Here is a 20,397-nt window from a genome sequence, read left to right as displayed (position 1 = left end):
TATGTGTTTGGTACCATTCCATTGATTCCATTCCAGCCCTTCCTCCCTATAGCTCCTCTCACCAGCCTCCTCTTGAGTGATCACATGTCCTCTGTGACCATCACATGAACAGTGACAACACATGAAGTAGTAGGGAGTTTGTAGGGAGTTCTAGGGAGTTTTTCCTAGCCACTGTGCTTCTACACCTACATTGCTTGCTGTTTGGGGTTTTAGGCTGGGTTTCTGTACAGCACTTTGAGATATCAGCTGATGTTAGAAGGGCTATATAAATCAATTTGATTTGAATTTGATTAGTAGTTGGAGCGAATTACTTGAAAGCATAAGGACATTAGTGCACATATAATCTTGGTTAACCCAGAACTAAAATCTTGCATAATTGTGTCTGTCCACAAGAGATTAGTGCTCATAAAATACAGGGACTATGTGATAGAAGTGACATGAGTTGTATCTCACTTATAATTTCACAGCCACAACCATCTTCTCCTCACACTTACAAAGGCACTTAGCCAATCACATGCACCTGCATGAAAAACATGCACAAACTCATCATTGCAAAGCTACATAGTGAGTTACACTCTCTCCATCAGAGCACAGCCCAATGGATCCATTGTAGGGTTTTGCAGCTGTGACCATTTATCTTAAAATCAAGCTTCATCGACTCTGTTGCCCTTTTGACCCTACTGGGCCATGAATCCAAAAGGATGGCCAGGCTAAATTTTTCCAGGACAACAGTTATCCTTGGTTGTACACTGGAATTAGGATTCATGTACATGCAAACAGTTGAGGTCACTGGGGTTTCAGGGTAAGCACAACAACAACAGCAGACTAATATCTTATAAAAGTGTTGAATACAAAGTGTTGACACTGCTGAGTAAGAACTTAAACATGAACTCAGTCATAAAAACAGCAGCTCTTTGCTGTATTCATTGACAGTCTCTCTAGTCATGGTTTTAAACATTTTGAAATCTCACAGTATCAATTTTACCGTAGCTTTATTTTATGCCTGCTATGTTACTGCAGTCTCGGTCATCTGAGCACTCTGATTGGCCAGCACTGGCATAGCACACTTGATTTTCTCTCCAGGCCCACCGGAAAGGCAGAGTTTGTACCTTCAGACACATGAAATGGCAACAGTGTGCCTACCCGGCGCGCAGGGCAGCTGAATTGGCTACACATACCACCAACAGCCCGAGACTAATAAAAAAAAAAGGAACACAAGGCTTTATCATTGGGTTTTTACAGAAATGTTTGGCTATCGACTAGAAATGCCTTAATTTAAGATGAACTTGTGGACACCATTTTTATTTCTCTGCGTGCATTATGAAGGAAGTTAGTGGTCGTTTCGCAAGCCAATGCTAACTAGGGTTAGCGCAATGACTGGACGTCTACATGTACGGTAACATTTACATTCAAAATATATATTTTGGGAGCAGTGGCGATTTTAGCATATAAATCTTGGTGGGGCAAAATGTTAGATGCATCCCAGCAAAGCCACTACCCAACACAACACTAAACAATACATTCATTGCACAATAATGATGACAAAACATGCTCACAAACTGTTACACAAGCCTAAATAAAGCTGTTCCAACAGCAATATATAATATGCATATTATTGATACCATTTGAAAGGAAACACTTTGAAGTCTGTGGAAATGTGAAATGAATGTAGGAGAATATAACACATTAGATCTGGTAAAAGATAATACAAAGAAAAAAACATGCATTTTCAAAAAACATTTTTGTTCCATCATCTTTGAAATGCAAGAGAAAGGCCAATATATGACTTAGGAATCTAGGCACAATGTAGGTTTTGGCCACTAGATGGCAGCATTGTATATGCAAAGTTTTAGACTGATCCAATGAACTATTGTATTTCTGTTCAAAATGTTGTATCAAGTCTGCCCAATTTTCAAGTTCATAACTGCACTCTCCTCAAACAATAGCATCCTATTCTTTCACTGTAACAGCTACTGTAAACTGGACAGTGCAGTTAGATTAACAGGAATTGAAGCTTTCTGCCCATATCAGATATGTCTATGTCCTGGGAAATGTTCTTGTACGTACAACCTCATGCTAATCCCATTAGCGCATGTTAGCTCAACCGTCCCGCTTCGTCTGCTATGCAGATATAGACGTACAGAAGGAGGGTAATTCATACATTTTCGATCCAAATATTTTGTATAAAGAAAAGCATTATATTGTTAGATTATAGGAGTAACTCTGGTAGGCCTGAAGCAGTCCTCCTCACCTCAAGGCCAACTGTCATAGTCAGTTGCAGTGCTGGGGTGCACTGCCTTTATATCACTGGCCTGCTGTAGCTAAAGCTTAATAATAGCCACACCATACCAAACCTTCACAAACGATTCTAAACTTTATTAGGGTAATATCAAAGTAAATCAAGCCATTGTTTATAGGGAAAATATGAGCAGAAGAGCGAATGTAAACCAGGGAAAAAAACTCACTACCCTCCCCTCAGGGTCTTTAGGGGGGGGTTTCCTGTTTACAAAAATATGTATCCTTCCGTCCAGAAGAGATGACAATCCGCAAGTTTCATTCCACCAATAATGCTACAGTCTTCTTTTGGACTTGTGAATATTCTGTCGAGAGTCGAGACCTTAATGGCACCGAAGAACCCCCCCCCCCAACGAACAGTGTCTCGCACTGTAAAGAAATGCCCTCCTCGTAATTAGATTAATTTGCCATTAATGTCCATTTCGGGAGTTATAACTGAAGCTTGCAGTTCGACTTCAACAATGGTACGTTTTTTTCCTACAATTTTACAAGTGGTCTGACTAGCTTGAAGCTCTAACTGATTTAAAAGAAAATTGCTTCCTACACTGTTAGTTTTCTCATTTTTAAACAGTCTCTTATAGTAGGCCACAGACGTTGTAATCCTGAACACTGCCAGTAACAATGGCTACATTATTATCATCTGAATAATGTGACTTGCAGCAGCAGATACAAATGTATCAAAAACCCAAATTCCTTTACATTTTATGATCTGGCCCCAGATGAGAGCTGATACTAGGATTCCATTGGAGGAGAGATGTGAGACACAACACTCTGATGGTGTTTACACTGTAAACACAACTCTATGTCCATGGTCATTAGGACAGGAATGACTTTGAATACATGTGGAGGATGTAACGTTTTATCAATTGATTAATACTATATAGATCAGGAGCTGACTCTTGAACTCTTGAAGGGAAATGGTGGTAGATATAGTGATATATAGTGACCGTTTGCCCGGTTGTGTCACTCCCCTCGTGAGCTCCTGATGGACTTTCAGACGATAGCCCACTATTAAGATTCACTCTGGACCATGACCTGGTTCCCAGAGCCTAAACACAGCATGGGTGTTTTGACATGCAATAACACAGCTGAGTGAACACACAATCTGTTTCTGCTTAGATGGGGGTTTTTAACAGAGTAATGCTGAGACTCACTTTAAAATTAATGCCAAACAAAAACCAATGGTTGCAAAGTAATCAAACCATACAACTCAAAGTAGGATTACACAAGGATTACTTTTAACAATTTCCACAGAACATTAAAAAATAAGTTTGGTAACAGGATGATGTTTGTGCTGTTTGTGCTGCACTGTTCTTCAAGTAAATGTGTTTTTAGTGTTTAAAAAAATATATGAGTCTCGACATCGCTCTGTTACTGTGGAAATGCCCAAGTCCCAACTGCCCCTGAAGTTAGGAAATAATATGATGGTATTACCAGTGACCTCATACAGGATGTGAGCTTTCAATGAGAGGAAATGCATGAGTTTTCACAACTCCTGGGGCACAAGGACATGCCTAGAAACTAGCAGGAGACTGGAGCAGTGGGATTATCACTTCACATTACTTTCAGCTCTAATCAATTTCCACTGGATTATTGTGATTTGTCCGTCTGAGTTTAATAACTTGTCCTCACTCCTCAATTTTCGAGGTTACCTGTTTTTTTTCTACTTTTACTGACTCTCTGTTTCTCTATTCTCTTTAGATTGAATATTTTCAGCAATTCTCTCACTTTCTCTTTCTGTAGTTTCTGTCTCATCCCCCTCTCTCAAAATCCCCTGAATCTGTTCCTAATTTTCTCTCCTAAACCACTCCCATTCCTTTTCCCCACCACATTCTCCATCCTGATGTAAGGCCATCTCCCTCTGGAACTTCCTATGACATCCATCTGTTCTCAGAGAGTTGTTAGTGTGTGTCTGTGTGTGTGTGTGTGTGTGTGTGTGTGTGTGTGTGTGTGTGTGTGTGTCTGGGTCTACTCTTGGGCTTACATCGTTCTGTTGGTTTATAGGACTCAGACACAAGCAGCTGTACAGAGAGCCAGTCCCAGGCAGAGTCTGATCGGCAAGTTCTAGCTACACCCATGGTGAGCACACACATGCACACACACACACACACACACACACACACACACACACACACACACACACACACACACACACACACACACACACACACACACACACACACACACACACACACACAGTGGAGGCTGCTAAGGGCGGGAAGGCTCATAATAATGGCTGGAACTCAGCAAATGGAATGGCATCAAGCACATGGAAACCCTGTGTTTGATGTATTTGATACCCTTCCACCTATTCCACTCCAGCCATTACCACGAGCCCGTCCTCCCCAATCAGGTGCCACCAACCTCTTGTGACACACACACACTCTCTATTTTGTTAAAGCTCACAGCACTACTCCAGGACCCTACCTCACTCTCTCTTTCCCCACAGAGGCCACCACTCAACCTGATAGAGACTGGAGGAGGCCTGAAGGTACAGACGACCACACCTCACCTGGTTGGCCTGGGCAGTGGCCGGCTCAGTGTTGCTATCACACTTATGCCCCTAAATGAAGGTATGCACACTACACTACACACACACACACACATCTTGCCTATGCCGCTCTATCTTGCCTATGCCGCTCTGTACCATCACTCATTCATATATCTTTATGTACATATTCTTTATCCCTTTACACTTGTGTGTATAAGGTAGTAGTTTTGGAATTGTTAGTTAGATTACTCGTTGGTTATTACTGCATTGTCGGAACTAGAAGCATAAGCATTTCGCTACACTCGCATTAACATCTGCTAACCATGTGTATGTGACAAATACATTTGATTTGATTTGATTTGATTTACACACAGACACACACACACACACACAAACACACACAAAGAAATAACCTAGATGCATTTATGTAAATCAAGTCCAGTTGATATCTAGAGAACACAAACACAGTTCTGTAGACTTCCTGTACTTCCCAAAAGGGAAGCACTGAACTGCAAGCACTCTGGTGTGAGTGTGTCTCATGGCTGCTAAAACCCAGGATGATTTGACTTAGCAATGCTGTGTGAATGCCATAATATCAGTGCATAGTCACATGCCTTTTAAATGAACCAGTGCTAAACGTAGAGGGGTTATGACCAGCACTACTGTATGCATGAAAGAAAGGGGAAACGTGTTACTTAGTCAGTTGCACAACTGAACGCATTCAACCAAAATGTGTCTTCCCACATTTAACCCAACCCCTCTACAGCAGATTTTTCCACCTTGCCGGCTCTGGGATTCCAACCAGTGACCTTTTGGTTACTGGCCCAACGCTCTTAACCGCTAGACTACCTGCCGTGTGTTGATGTTTCATATGGGGTGCTATGTGCTACAGAGACAGTAGCTTTCAATGACGAGACTTTTCTGTGTTTCAGGTGTGACCCGGATTGGCAGAGAGGATGCGTCCGTACCTCAAGACATCACTATTGAGGGCCTGGGTATAGAGGCAGAGCATTGTCGTATTATAAACAGAGGAGGAGTCATCACCCTTCACCCTTCCGGAAACCTGTGCTCACTTGATGGAGTCCATGTCTCAAAGCCAACATTGCTGACACAAGGTAATACCGCAAAGTAATACACATACTCACATATCGGGGTGGCAGCGTAGCCTAGTGGTTAGAGCGTTGGACTAATAACCGGAAGGTTGCGAGTTCAAACCCCCGAGCTGACAAGGTACAAATCTGTCGTTCTGCCCCTGAACAGACAGTTAACCCACTGTTCCCAGGCTGTCATTGAAAATAAGAATATGTTCTTAGCTGACTTGCCTGGTTAAATAAAGGTAAAAAAAGAATAATAAAAAAATATGCACATGCATCCATACCCACACACACACTTGTCATCAACATATTTAACATATTAAATGGTACATATGCAAACATACAGATGGATGCAAGTATCAGATTGAGGTGAAGTAGAAAATTTCAACTCCTCTGGTCTTGTCTTAAGGATGTAATCTCTTATAGTGTTAGGACAACAAACTGTGAGAATTAATGATTTCTTGTCGCCGGTCAGTTACCCATCAGGCCATGCTGTTGACATACAGTAGGCCCGCCCTATTGAGATTGGTGAGGTGCTTAGTGGGGTGAGACTTCACATATGCTGTAACTCTGTGCGGTTGACGTCACCGGTCTTTTAGCCATCGCCGATCCACTTTCCATTTTCCATTTGTTTTGTCTTTGTTTTCTACACACCTGGTTTCTATTCCCAAATTACATGTTCATTATTTAACCCTCTGTTTCCCACATGTTAGTGTGCGTGTTTATTGATTGTTCATGGCGGTACTTGTCGGCTAGTTATCTTTGCCGGGTTACGCATTTACGCCCGTTATTTTCGAGTGACCGGTATTTCTCCGCACTTTGAGTATTTTCTGTAGACTGGTGCTGTCGTGGAATTAAATACCTTGTAAACTCATTTCTGCTCTCCTGCAACTGATTCACTGCACCAGTTAACCACCACCTGACAGGAATGAAGAAATATAAAAATATTAGGAGTCCAAAGTATACATCCATATATGTAGTGTTTACAGTAGAAGGTAGAAGGGGTAGTAGTCGTTAGAGTTTCTGTGCTCGAGGTTCGTAGACACACAAACACACAGATGCTTCTCAGCAAAGATACTAAACATGGTACAGTACGTGTCTGTTATTCACTCCCCTCCTTCACACGCAGTGTACGAAATAACATTGCACATCGACTTGATCACCACTCATCATCTCTGCATCATTGGCGTGTAAGAGAGAAAATTGTTTGGTGTGTTTAATACTGTGTGTGTGTGTGTGTGTGTGTGTGTGTGTGTGTGTGTGCACGTGCGCTCGCGCACAAGAGTCTGTGTGAGTCAGAGTGTGTGTTGAGAGAGATTTTCAACAAGGACTAAAGAGCAGCATCTGGAAGTAATCAGCAGCCCCTCCCCATGATGTAACAGCAGTTGTGAGTGTGATGGAGAGCAGAGCCTGAAGGGTTTCAGCAGTGGGCGAGGCCCCTGCCTTCCACTGCCTAACTTTCACTTGTACAAATACACCCCAAACAAACAGACCGTACACACACACACATACACACTATCCCACGGTCCACTCTCTGAGAGATGACAGTCGTGAATTTGTTAGTTCATCAGTCACTGTCGCTGCTTCTTTGTACCAGTTTAACATGAGTTATATTATAATTATTATTATATTATTATAATGTCAGCCATATGTATTAGTGTTTGTAGTGTTACCAGAACCATTGTAGTAGCTTTACCTGGTTTCTGTCGTTTGTAATGCCCTAAGGGAAAACATACAGTGGTCTACATTATTTAGGTGTGAAAGAAACAAGGAAAAGCACTGATTAGAGACTTGAGTGATGTGCATAACGTGCTGATGATTTTGTTTTAGACATTGCTCTTTGGACTGCTTTCTCAGTTTGGGTCGATTAGGGACAGTTCTAAATGTACAGTGGGAAAGAGGGGGAGGTCCAAAATAGGGGAGGGGTTGTATCAAAAAATATGTTTTGCTTTGGGGAGGGTTGTGTGTTTTTTTTATTGGACACAAGAGAGGGTAGTGCAATTTTTCCCTGGTTTACATTCGTGATAGTGAAGGTTGTACTATATAATTTCTTCCATCCTAGCCAAATTGCCTCATCTGCTTGCTGGCACTTCCCCTATATCAAGGTGTTTTGGTATTTCCCTTATGAACTACGCTTTTTCCTGCTAACTTTTACTATACCACAAGTCAGTATAGTCTACCAGTCCGTCTGTCCTGTCCTCTATCCACCATTCATAGTGTCAATAGAGATAAATAGTAATGGAGTCTTTTTTTGTAGGCACGAACTCCACTATGGTTCATTGTACAAAGCTTATGGGGGAAATTAATGGCGTTTTGTAGGGTTTTTGTATCGTCTGTAGCAAACACAGGTTTAGGAGATCTTTTACATTGTGTTCTTTGATATAATCTTAATCAGCTAACGTCACTTTTTGTTAATTTTGAAGTATTTGTAATAATAAAAACATACATTACAGAAAGGCTTCACAATTCATAAAGGTCATGTTAATAATTGCATTATTGTTTTCAAGTGAGTAAAAAATTATACTCTGCATTTAGATCAGTTACAGGTCTACTCTCGACAGTTTATAAGGTCTAGAAAGACACCGTCTGGCTGTTTTTTTAAGGATGATACTGAGATGTGCTGTCTGTTGCAGATCATCATTCTCCCAAGTCGTCCAATAATATTGTGGCCACGTGGGCACCTGACAGGCCCAGTTATTCAGGAAGGTTAAAAGCGCACTCTGCCTCTCCAAATCCGAGCGGCTATTCCTCACGCACCTACATCCCAACGCTTCAATACAGCCTAAATATTTGTCATTTAACTTTTAAAAGGTATTACATTGTATATATATGGCATAAACACAACCAGACACGATGTTTTAATCTGATTAGGCTAATTCAAAAATCTCCTGTAGGCATGAGCACATTCATCCTAAATATAATTCCAGCATCCTCAAAATGGCTTTACATTAACCAGGTTTACATCCAACCCTTTTATGCGAGTAAAGTAGTCCTACATGTCGGATAAAACATGTCACGACATCATGGTAAAGCATGCCATTTATTAGGCTAGATTAAATAAATTATGATTAACTTCACATGGGTAATGAATGTGCACGGTGATGAGCTTGATGCTCCTTTCAATAAATAACGAGGGTCTTATTCTGGTGACATGATGATCAATGCTTGGCTGGCATTTGACAAATAAAATAATCTCACACTTTTGTCCATAATAAATCCTCATCATGCAGCATATACCCGTACTGTATCTGCGAGCTGTTGGCTAGAGCGCATGCGCCAATAGGTTACCAGACTGTGCACCTATTTAATTAACATGTTTTTTTCGAAACATGGGAATTTAACCGGATTTTTTATGTGCACTAAGTATTTACACACAATGGAAATAAGTCCCGGACTTTATTGTGCAATCCTGGTCACTTTTACAAATATTTGTACTGAGATTATATATACTGTATGTCTTTTTTTTTACTGACAAATCAAATCAATCAGTTAATCAATCCAAACTGTGCACCAAAACAACAGAAAGTTCAACAACATTATGAGATTGTCAATCCAAGCCTTTGATACTGTGTAGGCCTACAAGGTAGGAAGATATGTATTTTGGGGGGGCAAAGTCGATATCCACGTTTGTAAACTCGAACTGCCTAGTTAAAAAAGGTTACATTAAAAAAAAAATGTAACTGTCCCTTAGGGTTGGGGTTACAGCATCAAACGTCACCCGCCCCCATCACCCCCGTCCCACCAAAGCCCCCTCCTCTCCCCAATTTGGCGCGTCTGCGACCACCCAAATCAGCCAACCAGACTTGCGCAGTCCCCGGGTTTGGGGCTCCGTCTGAGAATGGGGAGGAGTGTCTGAGGACTCGTCAAGGTAGCAGAGGGAAGCGCCTCTGTCCCTTTGTCATGCTAATCCAAGGCAGAGGAGTTCCGTCCATCACCAACGCTCAACAGTTTGAATGGGACAGCACACAAAGGTTAGTTGTCGTCCTCGAAACAAAAACATCTCAGACGTTTTCAAAAGTTGCTCCAGAGAACATGCGTGTCTGTTTCACCATTCTCCCTCCTCATCTTGCAGGAGAATAACTTTTTTTAACCAGTCAGTAATCTTTCGCGAACTCCAGTTTGGATTCATTGTTCAATTGTAGGCTATACATGGTTTTATTTGGTTATGTCCAGTTTGTCAAAGAGTTGCGCGCAAAATAGTCAATGTTGTTATTTTATTTTAAAGCCATTGAAATACTCGAAGTGCATTTTTGTATGGACTCGGTAGTAGGATATGCCGCACACCTTTTAGGGGACTGTTTAAACTTTAGCGGGTTTAAAGGGTCTCGTGAGTGGCGTAGCGGTCTAAAGGCACTGCATCTCAGTGTTAGAGGCGTCACTGGTTCAATCCCAGGCTGTATCATAATCCGGCCGTGATTTGGAGTCCCATAAGGTTGCGCACAATTGGCCCTGCGACGTCAGGGGTAGGCCGTCATTGTAAATCAGAATTTGTTCTTTACTGACTTGCCTTTATTTAATTAACAAAGGTTAATTAGGTTAATTTATTTAATTAACAAAGGTTAATTAGGTTAATTTATTTAATTAACAAAGGTTAATTAAATAAATAAAAATATAGCTGTATTGCCAAGAGTGCGCTTTTCTTAATAATTTTTAAATGGTTGCACCGTTTCGCCGAAGGTGTTTGATACTCCTTGCAAGTTAGGTTAATTAAATAAATAAAAATATAGCTGTATTGCCAAGAGTGCGCTTTCCTTAATAATTTTCAAATGGTTGCACCGTTTCGCCGAAGGGGTTTGATACTCCTTGCAAGTTAGGTTAATTAAATAAATAAAAATATAGCTGTATTGCCAAGAGTGCGCTTTTCTTAATAATTTTCAAATGGTTGCACCGTTTCGCCGAAGGGGTTTGATACTCCTTGCAAGTTAGGTTAATTAAATAAATAAAAATATAGCTGTATTGCCAAGAGTGCGCTTTTCTTAATAATTTTCAAATGGTTGCACCGTTTCCCCGAAGTGGTTTGGTACTCATTGCACGTTTCCCCGAAGTGGGTTGGTATTCCTTGGGGAAAAAATAAACAATAATAGCAATAGTCCTACTTATTTATAAGAATTATGTAAATTGATCACTCTTGTTTTTTTATGTGATTGGGAAGTAGCATAGATGCAAGAAGAGGTCGAGCGGCCTGCGCATTGGTCCCTAATCAGAGGTCAAGCGGCCTGCGCATTGGTCCCTAATCAGAAGTCGAGCGGCCTGTGCATTGGTCCCTAATCAGAGGTCGAGCGGCCTGCGCATTGGTCCCTAATCAGAAGTCGAGCGGCCTGCGCATTGGTCCCTAATCAGAAGTCGAGCGGCCTGGGCATTGGTCCCTAATCAGAAGTCGAGCGGCCTGCGCATTGGTCCCTAATCAGAAGTCGAGCGGCCTGCGCATTGGTCCCTAATCAGAAGTCGAGCGGCCTGCGCATTGGTCCCTAATCAGAAGTCGAGCGGCCTGTGCATTGGTCCCTAATCAGAAGTCGAGCGGCCTGTGCATTGGTCCCTAATCAGAAGTCGAGCGGCCTGTGCATTGGTCCCTAATCAGAAGTCGAGCGGCCTGTGCATTGGTCCCTAATCAGAAGTCGAGCGGCCTGTGCATTGGTCCCTAATCAGTAGTCGAGCGGCCTGTGCATTGGTCCCTAATCAGAAGTCGAGCGGCCTGTGCATTGGTCCCGAATCAGAAGTCGAGCGGCCTGTGCATTGGTCCCGAATCAGAAGTCGAGCGGCCTGTGCATTGGTCCCTAATCAGAAGTCGAGCGGCCTGTGCATTGGTCCCGAATCAGAAGTCGAGCGGTACATGCATTGTTGGTCCCGAATCAGAAGTCGAGCGGCCTGTGCATTGGTCCCGAATCAGAAGTCGAGCGGCCTGTGCATTGGTCCCTAATCAGAAGTCTAGCGGCCTGTGCATTGGTCCCTAATCAGAAGTCGAGCGGTACATGCATTGTTGGTCCCTAATCAGAAGTCGAGCGGTACATGCATTGTTGGTCCCGAATCAGAAGTCGAGCGCCCTGTGCATTGGTCCCGAATCAGAAGTCGAGCGGCCTGTGCATTGGTCCCTAATCAGAAGTCTAGCGGCCTGTGCATTGGTCCCTAATCAGAAGTCGAGCGGTACATGCATTGTTGGTCCCTAATCAGAAGTCGAGCGGCCTGTACATTGGTCCCGATTGAGCGGTACATGCATTGTTGGTCCCTAATCAGAAGTCGAGCGGCCTGTACATTGGTCCCGAATCAGAAGTCGAGCGGTACATGCATTGTTGGTCCCTAATCAGAAGTCGAGCGGCCTGTGCATTGGTCCCGAATCAGAAGTCGAGCGGTACATGCATTGTTGGTCCCTAATCAGAAGTCGAGCGGCCTGTGCATTGGTCCCAAATCAGAAGTCGAGCGGTACATGCATTGTTGGTCCCGAATCAGAAGTCGAGCGGCCTGTGCATTGGTCCCGAATCAGAAGTCGAGCGGTACATGCATTGTTGGTCCCTAATCAGAAGTCGAGCGGCCTGTGCATTGGTCCCGAATCAGAAGTCGAGCGGTACATGCATTGTTGGTCCCTAATCAGAAGTCGAGCGGCCTGCGCATTGGTCCGTAATTTTTACATCTTTGCTCCAAAATAACCATGTCATTTGCGGTCATTATGTGGTTACTTAATTAGACAAAAAGGGATAGGCTACTATTCTCAGAAGGGGCTGTGGTAGACAGATTATTAATAGAGGATTAAGTTGTTGCGAAAATGTTTTATTAGAACAACTTATTACAGGTCTAATCAGTTAGTAATATACAGCCTACTATATAATTTCACAAAGTAACCGTAGTTCTAGTGGAAGGCTAGTCATATAACACACACACACACACACATTGAGTAGAACCCAAATGTGTAGGAGGACTCTGTGAATTGGGTTTCCCCAATGGTGTCTATAAAAAAAAATTCTCTGTCTGGTATTTGCTCTGCCTTGCTGCCCTGCTGTCTGTGTGATGCTTTAACCCCCCCCACTTCTCATATGAGGGAAAGCTGTTTCAGGTGGCCAGAGCAGGGTGAACTAACTAATGCTGATGGATTGTATGTAGCTGACTGTGTAAAAGGATACCCCACTTCCTGAAGAACCATCAGCCTGGCGGAGCAGGAAACCTTGGATTATCAGACCCAGAAGACTCCGGCCCTGAAGTGTGTGTGTGTGCGTGTGTGTGCGCGTGTGTGTTTGGGGGGAGGGAGTTGTACACCTCTGTCATAGCCCCAGTCTCAGAGAGTAAATATTGCTGAAATCATCACAGTGTCTCAGTGTAGAAGACAGGAATATTGATTCAGGGACACAGAGCAGCCTTCTCAGTCGTCAATTATTTGTCCACAAAAGTGAGGAGAATTTTGTTTCCATCTCAGATACCATTAATATTGGAGGCTGAATTCTTTTCCTAGGATCTGTTTTCCTACTCTGTAAGGTTTCCTCATTTAGCTCCTCGGCTCCAGACAGTATGGTTTAGAGAACAGAGGGTATCTGTAATGTGCTCCATATGCTGCCTGGACTGAGGCATCGTGACAATGTCTTACACTACTGTCCTCTGCATTAAACAATGTGTTTTACTTGGACGTCGATGTAATTGGAGAAAACTCAGTAAAGCCCTTTACTCCAAGGTAGAAACATTCTGTTGTGTGTGTGTGTGTGTGTGTGTGTGTGTGTGTGTGTGTGTGTGTGTGTGTGTGTGTGTGTGTGTGTGTGTGTGTGTGTGTGTGTGTGTGTGTGTGTGTGTGTGTGTGTGTGTGTGTGTGTGTGTATGGCTGTGTTCAAAATACTCTACAAAGCGCTCTGTTGAATGTGTGTGTATTTGTGAGAGAGTCAGTTCTGACTGTTGTTTATCCAGGATTCACGCTCTGTCTGGGTAAATCCTACTTCTTCCGCTTTAACCACCCTGAGGAGGCCAGACGTATGAAGAGCATGCAGCCCCAGAAGAGTCCTGTCGCCACTATGGGCTACAGCTCAGGTAGGGACCGATCTCTGTCTCGCACAACCCTGAAGACTACACTCTTACCGCTATTTCTCTACATTTCCCAATCCTACTGCTATTCCCCCCTGTTTATCCCTTTTCCCCTGCATGAGGAACCTCCAGAAGTGCCAAGGTGTTACTGTGATGGCTGTGTGGTAAGGAAGTGGTTCTCAGAGTTCAGAATGTATTCGTTCTCTCTCTATCTCTCTATCTGTATCTTTGTCTGCTGGGGGCAAGGGTCATGCTCTAGCTCTGCTTGACTCTACTGTGCTTTACTCAAGTCTGACGGTTATACTCTTCAGCTAAGCGATTATGTACACAGCCAAAGACCTTGGATCAAACTGCCCATGTAGGGTATAAATAAATGGAAGTCCACCCCATTCTCCCCTGTCCGGTGTGAGTTTATCCACTGAGAGAACAAATGACTGCATGTCAGCACAGATAAACAGAGCCTGAGGTCAGCCAGCCCAGGTGGTCTCAGAGCAGAAACCCTGCACTACATACTGGGCCGCGGGTGCCGGGTCGGTGGGAGGAAGGGGCGTGCTGACAGAGGTGATTCCTCAGGGTCCAGGCTCTCCCTCAGTGCCAGAAAGTACAAAGGCATTCCAGCCCGTCTCACTCCGCCAGCATTCTTCCATTTTTAGAAGAAGCTTTCCTTACCCACAGACTATGTTTGTTTTGGGCCCAGAACCGTCTGAAGGACGTTCTTCGCTGGTTTCTCCCTCCTTAGTCAGCATACTACAGGGGCTGATCACTGTTTGGTTATTAGATCCCACTCATGCTGGTTGCCTCAGTCTCTCTCAGCTTATAGGCGTTAGGCTTGAGTATAGGGTGTGTTTTTACTGTGCTCCAAGACAGGATCATATATACACATTAATGAGAGTTTGGTTTCTATGCATCTGATGTTTCCACAGACTGTGTAAAGACTGAGCACAGCAATGGCGGCTCAGTGGGTGGCACCATGATGAGAGGCTCCCGATCGAAGGCGGAGCTGCAGGACCTGATGGAGACTCTGCAACGCCGGAAGAGTGCTCTAGAGGCTAGCCTGAGGGCCAGCGCAGAATCTACCCGTACCTACCTAAGCCTGCCCCCTCCCAGCCCCCTGTCCCCCACGCCCCCAGGAGTGCCGAGCGCCCCCTCCTCCAGAGGCCTCCCCTACATGACCAGTAGTAGCATGCCCCCCTCCCCTCGCCAGGGTGAGCGTCCTCTCAGCCCCAAACCACCATACACCCGCTCACGCCACCAATCACAGGACAGCCTGCTCCTCTCTAGCTCCTCTGACAGGCATTGCCCAAATGTAGCCAGTTCTCTCCTATCCATGTGGAATGGTTCCTCTTCCTATGGGGAGCCTGCACACAGTCCTCCTCAGGGCCACAGTGGGGCGGCCAGCATGCCCTCCAGCCCTCGCCTAGGTCGCAGGGTCTATGCCCAGGGCCGGAACGGGGACAATGGTATGGACCCTGTGCCACGTCAGAGGAAGTACTCTACAGGGTCACTCAACGGCCTGGGCTCTACCCACAGCCGCTCTCTACCCCGCCTCCACCGTTCGGCAGACTCCACAGCCCTGTCCCTGCCCCCACGCCGCTCCATGGGCTCCCACAGAGGGGAGAAGGGTTCTGTGTCCCTGTCCTCCAAAACGAGGCGCAGCCTGTCTCCTCTGGAGCGGCCGCCAGACGTAACAGTGCTAGCAACAGCCAGCGTACCGGGTACTCCCCGCAGGGCCAGCCTGGCCTCTCTGGCCTCGCTGGGCTGTGAACTGGAGCATGGGGGCCTGCGGGGCTCCTCACCCTGCCTGGACCTGGGCTTGGGGGAGAGGAGGCAGTCCTTTGGGAAGGGTGGGCTGGGGCTGAGATCAAGAAGAGGCAGCATCAGCTCTCTGAATGGGAAGGAGGAGCTTACAGACTACCACAAGCACCAGAGAGACGAGAGGCTCAGAGAACAGGAGGTGCAGAGACTGGTGAGATAAACACAGCCTTAGATTAATCATTTTACTTGTTGTCTAATGCACTCTATTCATTATTATTAAACCTTTTTTATTATGATGTCATTACTATTATTATTATCCTGCCTTTATTTAGAGTCTACTTCTCTAGCAGGCTCTGATTGTGTGACTTCGACACCTGGTTTCATTCTGCTAGTTTGTCTGGTCCCGTCTCTTTACTAGGGACTGTTATGAATACATGAAAGTGCTTATAGTGCTTTGATTTCAGCTTTTATTTCTTGAGAAGGCTAATTGGATGTTCTGGCTAGTTGTCATCATGTTTCATTGACTGGACACACTCTCACACTCCTGCTGTAAAGAGATGGAACACACGGAGCGGTGCGCCATGAACCAGTTGGTCAGACTGTTGGTCAGACTGTTGGTCAGACTGTTGGTCAGACTGGTTAAGACTCATTTGAACTTTGTGTTCCTCGGAAAATCACTTGATTACATTTGAAATGTGGTTTCTCTGGTTTTATTGTGTTTCTATGGGTAGTTTATAGGTTGTTTGATCGGGCTTTTGGGTGATGACATGATCCCATTGTGTTGACAGAAGACTGTAAATAGATGAAAATACCCATCTCTGAAACAATTGGATCCCAATAACACAGTCTGAGTCTAATGAGTAGTACATTGGCAATAATATGTGACTGTGTTAACCACTGGTCCTCTTCCTGTAATGTGTGACTGTGTTAACAACTGGTCCTCTACCTGTAATGTGTGACTGTGTTAACAACTGGTCCTCTACCTGTAATGTGTGACTGTGCTAATCACTGGTCCTCTCCCTGTAATGTGTGACTGTGTTAATCACTGGTCCTCTCCCTGTAATGTGTGGCTGTGTTAATCACTGGTCCTCTCCCTGTAATGTGTGACTGTGTTAACAACTGGTCGTCTTCCTGTAATGTGTGACTGTGTTAATCACTGGTCCTCTCCCTGTAATGTGTGACTGTGTTAACAACTGGTCATCTTCCTGTAATGTGTGACTGTGTTAATCACTGGTCCTCTCCCTGTAATGTGTGACTGTGTTAGTCACTGGTCGTCTTCCTGTAATGTGTGACTGTGTCAACCATGGGTCCTCTCACTGTAATGTGTGACTGTGTTAACAACTGGTCGTCTTCCTGTAATGTGTGACTGTGTTAACAACTGGTCGTCTTCCTGTAATGTGTGACTGTGTTAACAACTGGTCCTCACCCTGTAATGTGTGACTGTGTTAATCACTGGTCCTCTCACTGTAATTTGTGACTGTGTTAACAACTGGTCGTCTTCCTGTAATGTGTGACTGTGTTAACAACTGGTCCTCTCCCTGTAATGTGTGACTGTGTTAATCACTGGTCCTCTCCCTGTAATTTGTGACTGTGTTAACCACTGGTCGTCTTCCTGTAATGTGTGACTGTGTTAACCACTGGTCCTCTTCCTGTAATGTGTGACTGTGTTAACCACTGGTCCTCTTCCTGTAATGTGTGACTGTGTTAACAACTGGTCCTCTTCCTGTAATGTGTGACTGTGTTAACCACTGGTCGTCTTCCTGTAATGTGTGACTGTGTTAACCACGGGTCCTCTCCCTGTAATGTGTGACTGTGTTAGTCACTGGTCGTCTTCCTGTAATGTGTGACTGTGTCAACCATGGGTCCTCTCACTGTAATGTGTGACTGTGTTAACAACTGGTCGTCTTCCTGTAATGTGTGACTGTGTTAACAACTGGTCGTCTTCCTGCAATGTGTGACTGTGTTAACAACTGGTCGTCTTCCTGTAATGTGTGACTGTGTTAACAACTGGTCCTCACCCTGTAATGTGTGACTGTGTTAATCACTGGTCCTCTCACTGTAATTTGTGACTGTGTTAACAACTGGTCGTCTTCCTGTAATGTGTGACTGTGTTAACCACTGGTCGTCTTCCTGTAATGTGTGACTGTGTTAACCACTGGTCCTCATCCTGTAATGTGTGACTGTGTTAACCACTGGTCCTCTTCCTGTAATGTGTGACTGTGTTAACCACTGGGCCTCTTCCTGTAATGTGTGACTGTGTTAACCACTGGTCCTCTCCCTGTAATGTGTGACTGTGTTAGTCACTGGTCCTCTTCCTGTAATGTGTGACTGTGTTAACCACTGGTCCTCTTCCTGTAATGTGTGACTGTGTTAACCACGGGCCCTCTCCCTGTATTGTTTAGGAGCACCAGCGGCTGGGGACCATCCTGAGCCTGTGTACTGAGCTGGTCCAGGACCAGGGCGGCTCGGCCATCTCCGACCTGCAGAAGATCAACAAGGAGCTGGAGAAGCTGCAGGAGTCTGATGATGAGTCAGTGTTCTCCGACTCCCCCGGCAGCGTCAATGGCACCGCCCCGGAGAACGGCTTTGGCACCAAAGCCCGGGAGTACCAGCTGGCTGAGGTGCGGCAGGTCCGCCAGCGCCGCCACAGCGGGCACAGAGAAGCCAGGGATGCCAGGGCCCAGTCACCTGCTGTCAGCCTGCGCAGCATTGTCCCCTCACCCTCCCCTCACCACAGAGCCAGGGTAAGTCCTGGTGACATGTCTAACATTGTCTTGAGACCCGAGGTCTTTCATCTCTAACCCTTTCAACATCAAACAAGCACATCATTTTAGACAGCCAAACATGTGGGTGCACACATACTCACAGTAGAACATGAGTGGGAAAAGTATGAAATGAAAGAAGGAATTCCCCTTGCCCAAGGGCTTGTTGTTGATAATTGCAGGGTTAGGGAGGGATTTATCAAAGCATCTGCATGACACAGTAACTCATTCCGACATAGCTGTGTGTGTTCACCCATGACAGAGTTGGTGTGAATGTAGAGGAAACTATGCAGCGCAGTGAGGGTTGAGGTATCAGTGTTGTTAAAGATATATGGAATTCTTACACACAGAGTACACCTCCAACAGTGCCCCAGTATGTCACGAGGAGCTCAGTCTCTCTGCACCTAACCCCAGTCTCAGTCCCAGAGCCACTGTTACACTTCTAGAGGAGCTGTAAAACTGTGGCATTTTCCACTCTAGATCAGTAATGACTTAATGGTGTGTTTAGTTTTAATGGAGGAGTTCTCTGGGGAATACAGTTACAGCCACTCAGACTTTCTGAAAGGAAGGGGAACAGGAAATGACTTTATCCTCAGTAGAATAACTGTGCGCACTCGTGTGCTGTGTGTAAGATGTTTTGTTAATAATAAAGTACTTATAATACCCGGTACATACTTTGTAACTGATATGAATATTTATACCATTACAACAGATAATCATACAAGCTTTGTGTATTTGGAAAATAAAATATGTTGGGGCCTACTTTACTACTTTCGTCTGGTACCCGACTACAAGATGAGTATTATATTTCATTCCATGTAGAGAATACATTTCCACTATAATTTGTTACAGCTATGTCAGAGTCCCATTAAGTACATCAGTTATTGAACCTTCCAATCCAATCTCTTCTTCCATCTCATATTCCTAAATCCTGGCAGGGGAACAGTGGAGCAGCCAGTCAGATACTGCCTCTGAAACAGCCCATTAATCCCAGGACTGCTGTCTGCCTGCCACATGAGGCTCTGACTGCTGTTCAGCAGGACTCCTGAAGGCTTGTAACTGGAGGTGGAGCAGGCAGCAGATATGATAGAGGTTGTGATGTGTCACATACAGTGTGTGCCCGGATGTGTGTGTATTAGATCAGGGGCTGATGACAGGAGCTGATGTTGACTCTCTGGTGGCAGCAGGGCTCTCTTACTGATAGGAGATCACTGAGGCTTGTGCAGTAGACAGTAGTATTAACACAGTCCCTGTTCTCCCGAGGGACCTGAATCTCCGCTGCATTACAGACACATGGAAGGGGCATTACTCCCCCTCATTATCACTGACAGCAATCTGAGGCAGCTCCATCTAACCAATGTACTATTAGCTACAAATCAGAAGGTTGTTAAGAAAACATAAAAACATGTACCATAGCTTTAAATGAGGGGTGATCCTGTAGTGGACCATATCGTGTTTAAGACATGACATCATCACAGTGTTGACAGTAACACACATTGTGAGTAGATAGCGGGAGGTTTAGGCTGCGTTTCCGTAAAACACTCTGTAACAACTGCTGATGTAAAAAGAGCTTTATACAATACATTTGATTGGTTGATTGATGGATTGATAGTTTGTAGGCCCATGGACTGATGATGGCTCTGTAATATCACCAGCAGCAGGCTACGGAGGACATGCATCTGAAACAGGAAGTAACGCGTATCGAGGAAGAGAGGATCCAGGTGCTGAACAACATAGAAGAGTTGGAGCAGAAGATCAAAGACCTGGACAACCAGATGGAGGAATCCATCAGAGAGGTATGCAGCACAACACAGTACCACACAACACAGCATAGCACAGCACGGGAGAGTGAATGGAGGGAGCTTCACCCATGCTGTGTGTTATGTGTGTGTGTCAGTGGGTGTTGACATGTGTGTGTTTATGAGTTGGGATACTTTGTGGAGTCAGGAAATGAGTGTTTACAGTGGCTGGGTAATGACAGTAGTGGGGGAAGGGGGATAGTTTT

General features: G+C 44.7%; 1 protein-coding gene across 6 annotated transcripts in view; it reads left to right on the top strand.

The window, feature by feature from the left end:
- Positions 1-2,542: 2,542 nt before the first annotated feature.
- LOC112231237 (pleckstrin homology-like domain family B member 2) overlaps positions 2,543-20,397 on the top strand; it is a 33,116-nt gene continuing 15,261 nt past the window's right edge. For 3 of the 6 annotated variants that reach the window (XR_006080719.1, XM_024397878.2, XM_042311594.1), the window contains exons 1-8: positions 2,543-2,759; positions 4,300-4,374; positions 4,745-4,868; positions 5,719-5,901; positions 13,762-13,881; positions 14,799-15,841; positions 18,033-18,374; positions 20,048-20,188. Coding sequence is in view for 5 of the 6 variants with exons in the window: in XM_024397878.2 (XP_024253646.2) it covers positions 2,709-2,759; positions 4,300-4,374; positions 4,745-4,868; positions 5,719-5,901; positions 13,762-13,881; positions 14,799-15,841; positions 18,033-18,374; positions 20,048-20,188 (2,079 nt within the window). In the remaining variant the exon portion in view is untranslated. Of the gene's footprint in view, positions 2,760-3,820; positions 3,943-4,299; positions 4,375-4,744; positions 4,869-5,718; positions 5,902-9,702; positions 9,852-13,761; positions 13,882-14,798; positions 15,842-18,032; positions 18,375-20,047; positions 20,189-20,397 lie in introns of those variants that run through there. The other 3 variants (XM_042311595.1, XM_042311596.1, XM_042311597.1) reach the window with 3 other exon arrangements.

Source organism: Oncorhynchus tshawytscha, linkage group LG33, assembly GCF_018296145.1.
Source record: "Oncorhynchus tshawytscha isolate Ot180627B linkage group LG33, Otsh_v2.0, whole genome shotgun sequence".
Lineage (NCBI taxonomy): Eukaryota > Metazoa > Chordata > Actinopteri > Salmoniformes > Salmonidae > Oncorhynchus > Oncorhynchus tshawytscha.
This window is presented reverse-complemented; position numbering and strand designations above follow the sequence as displayed.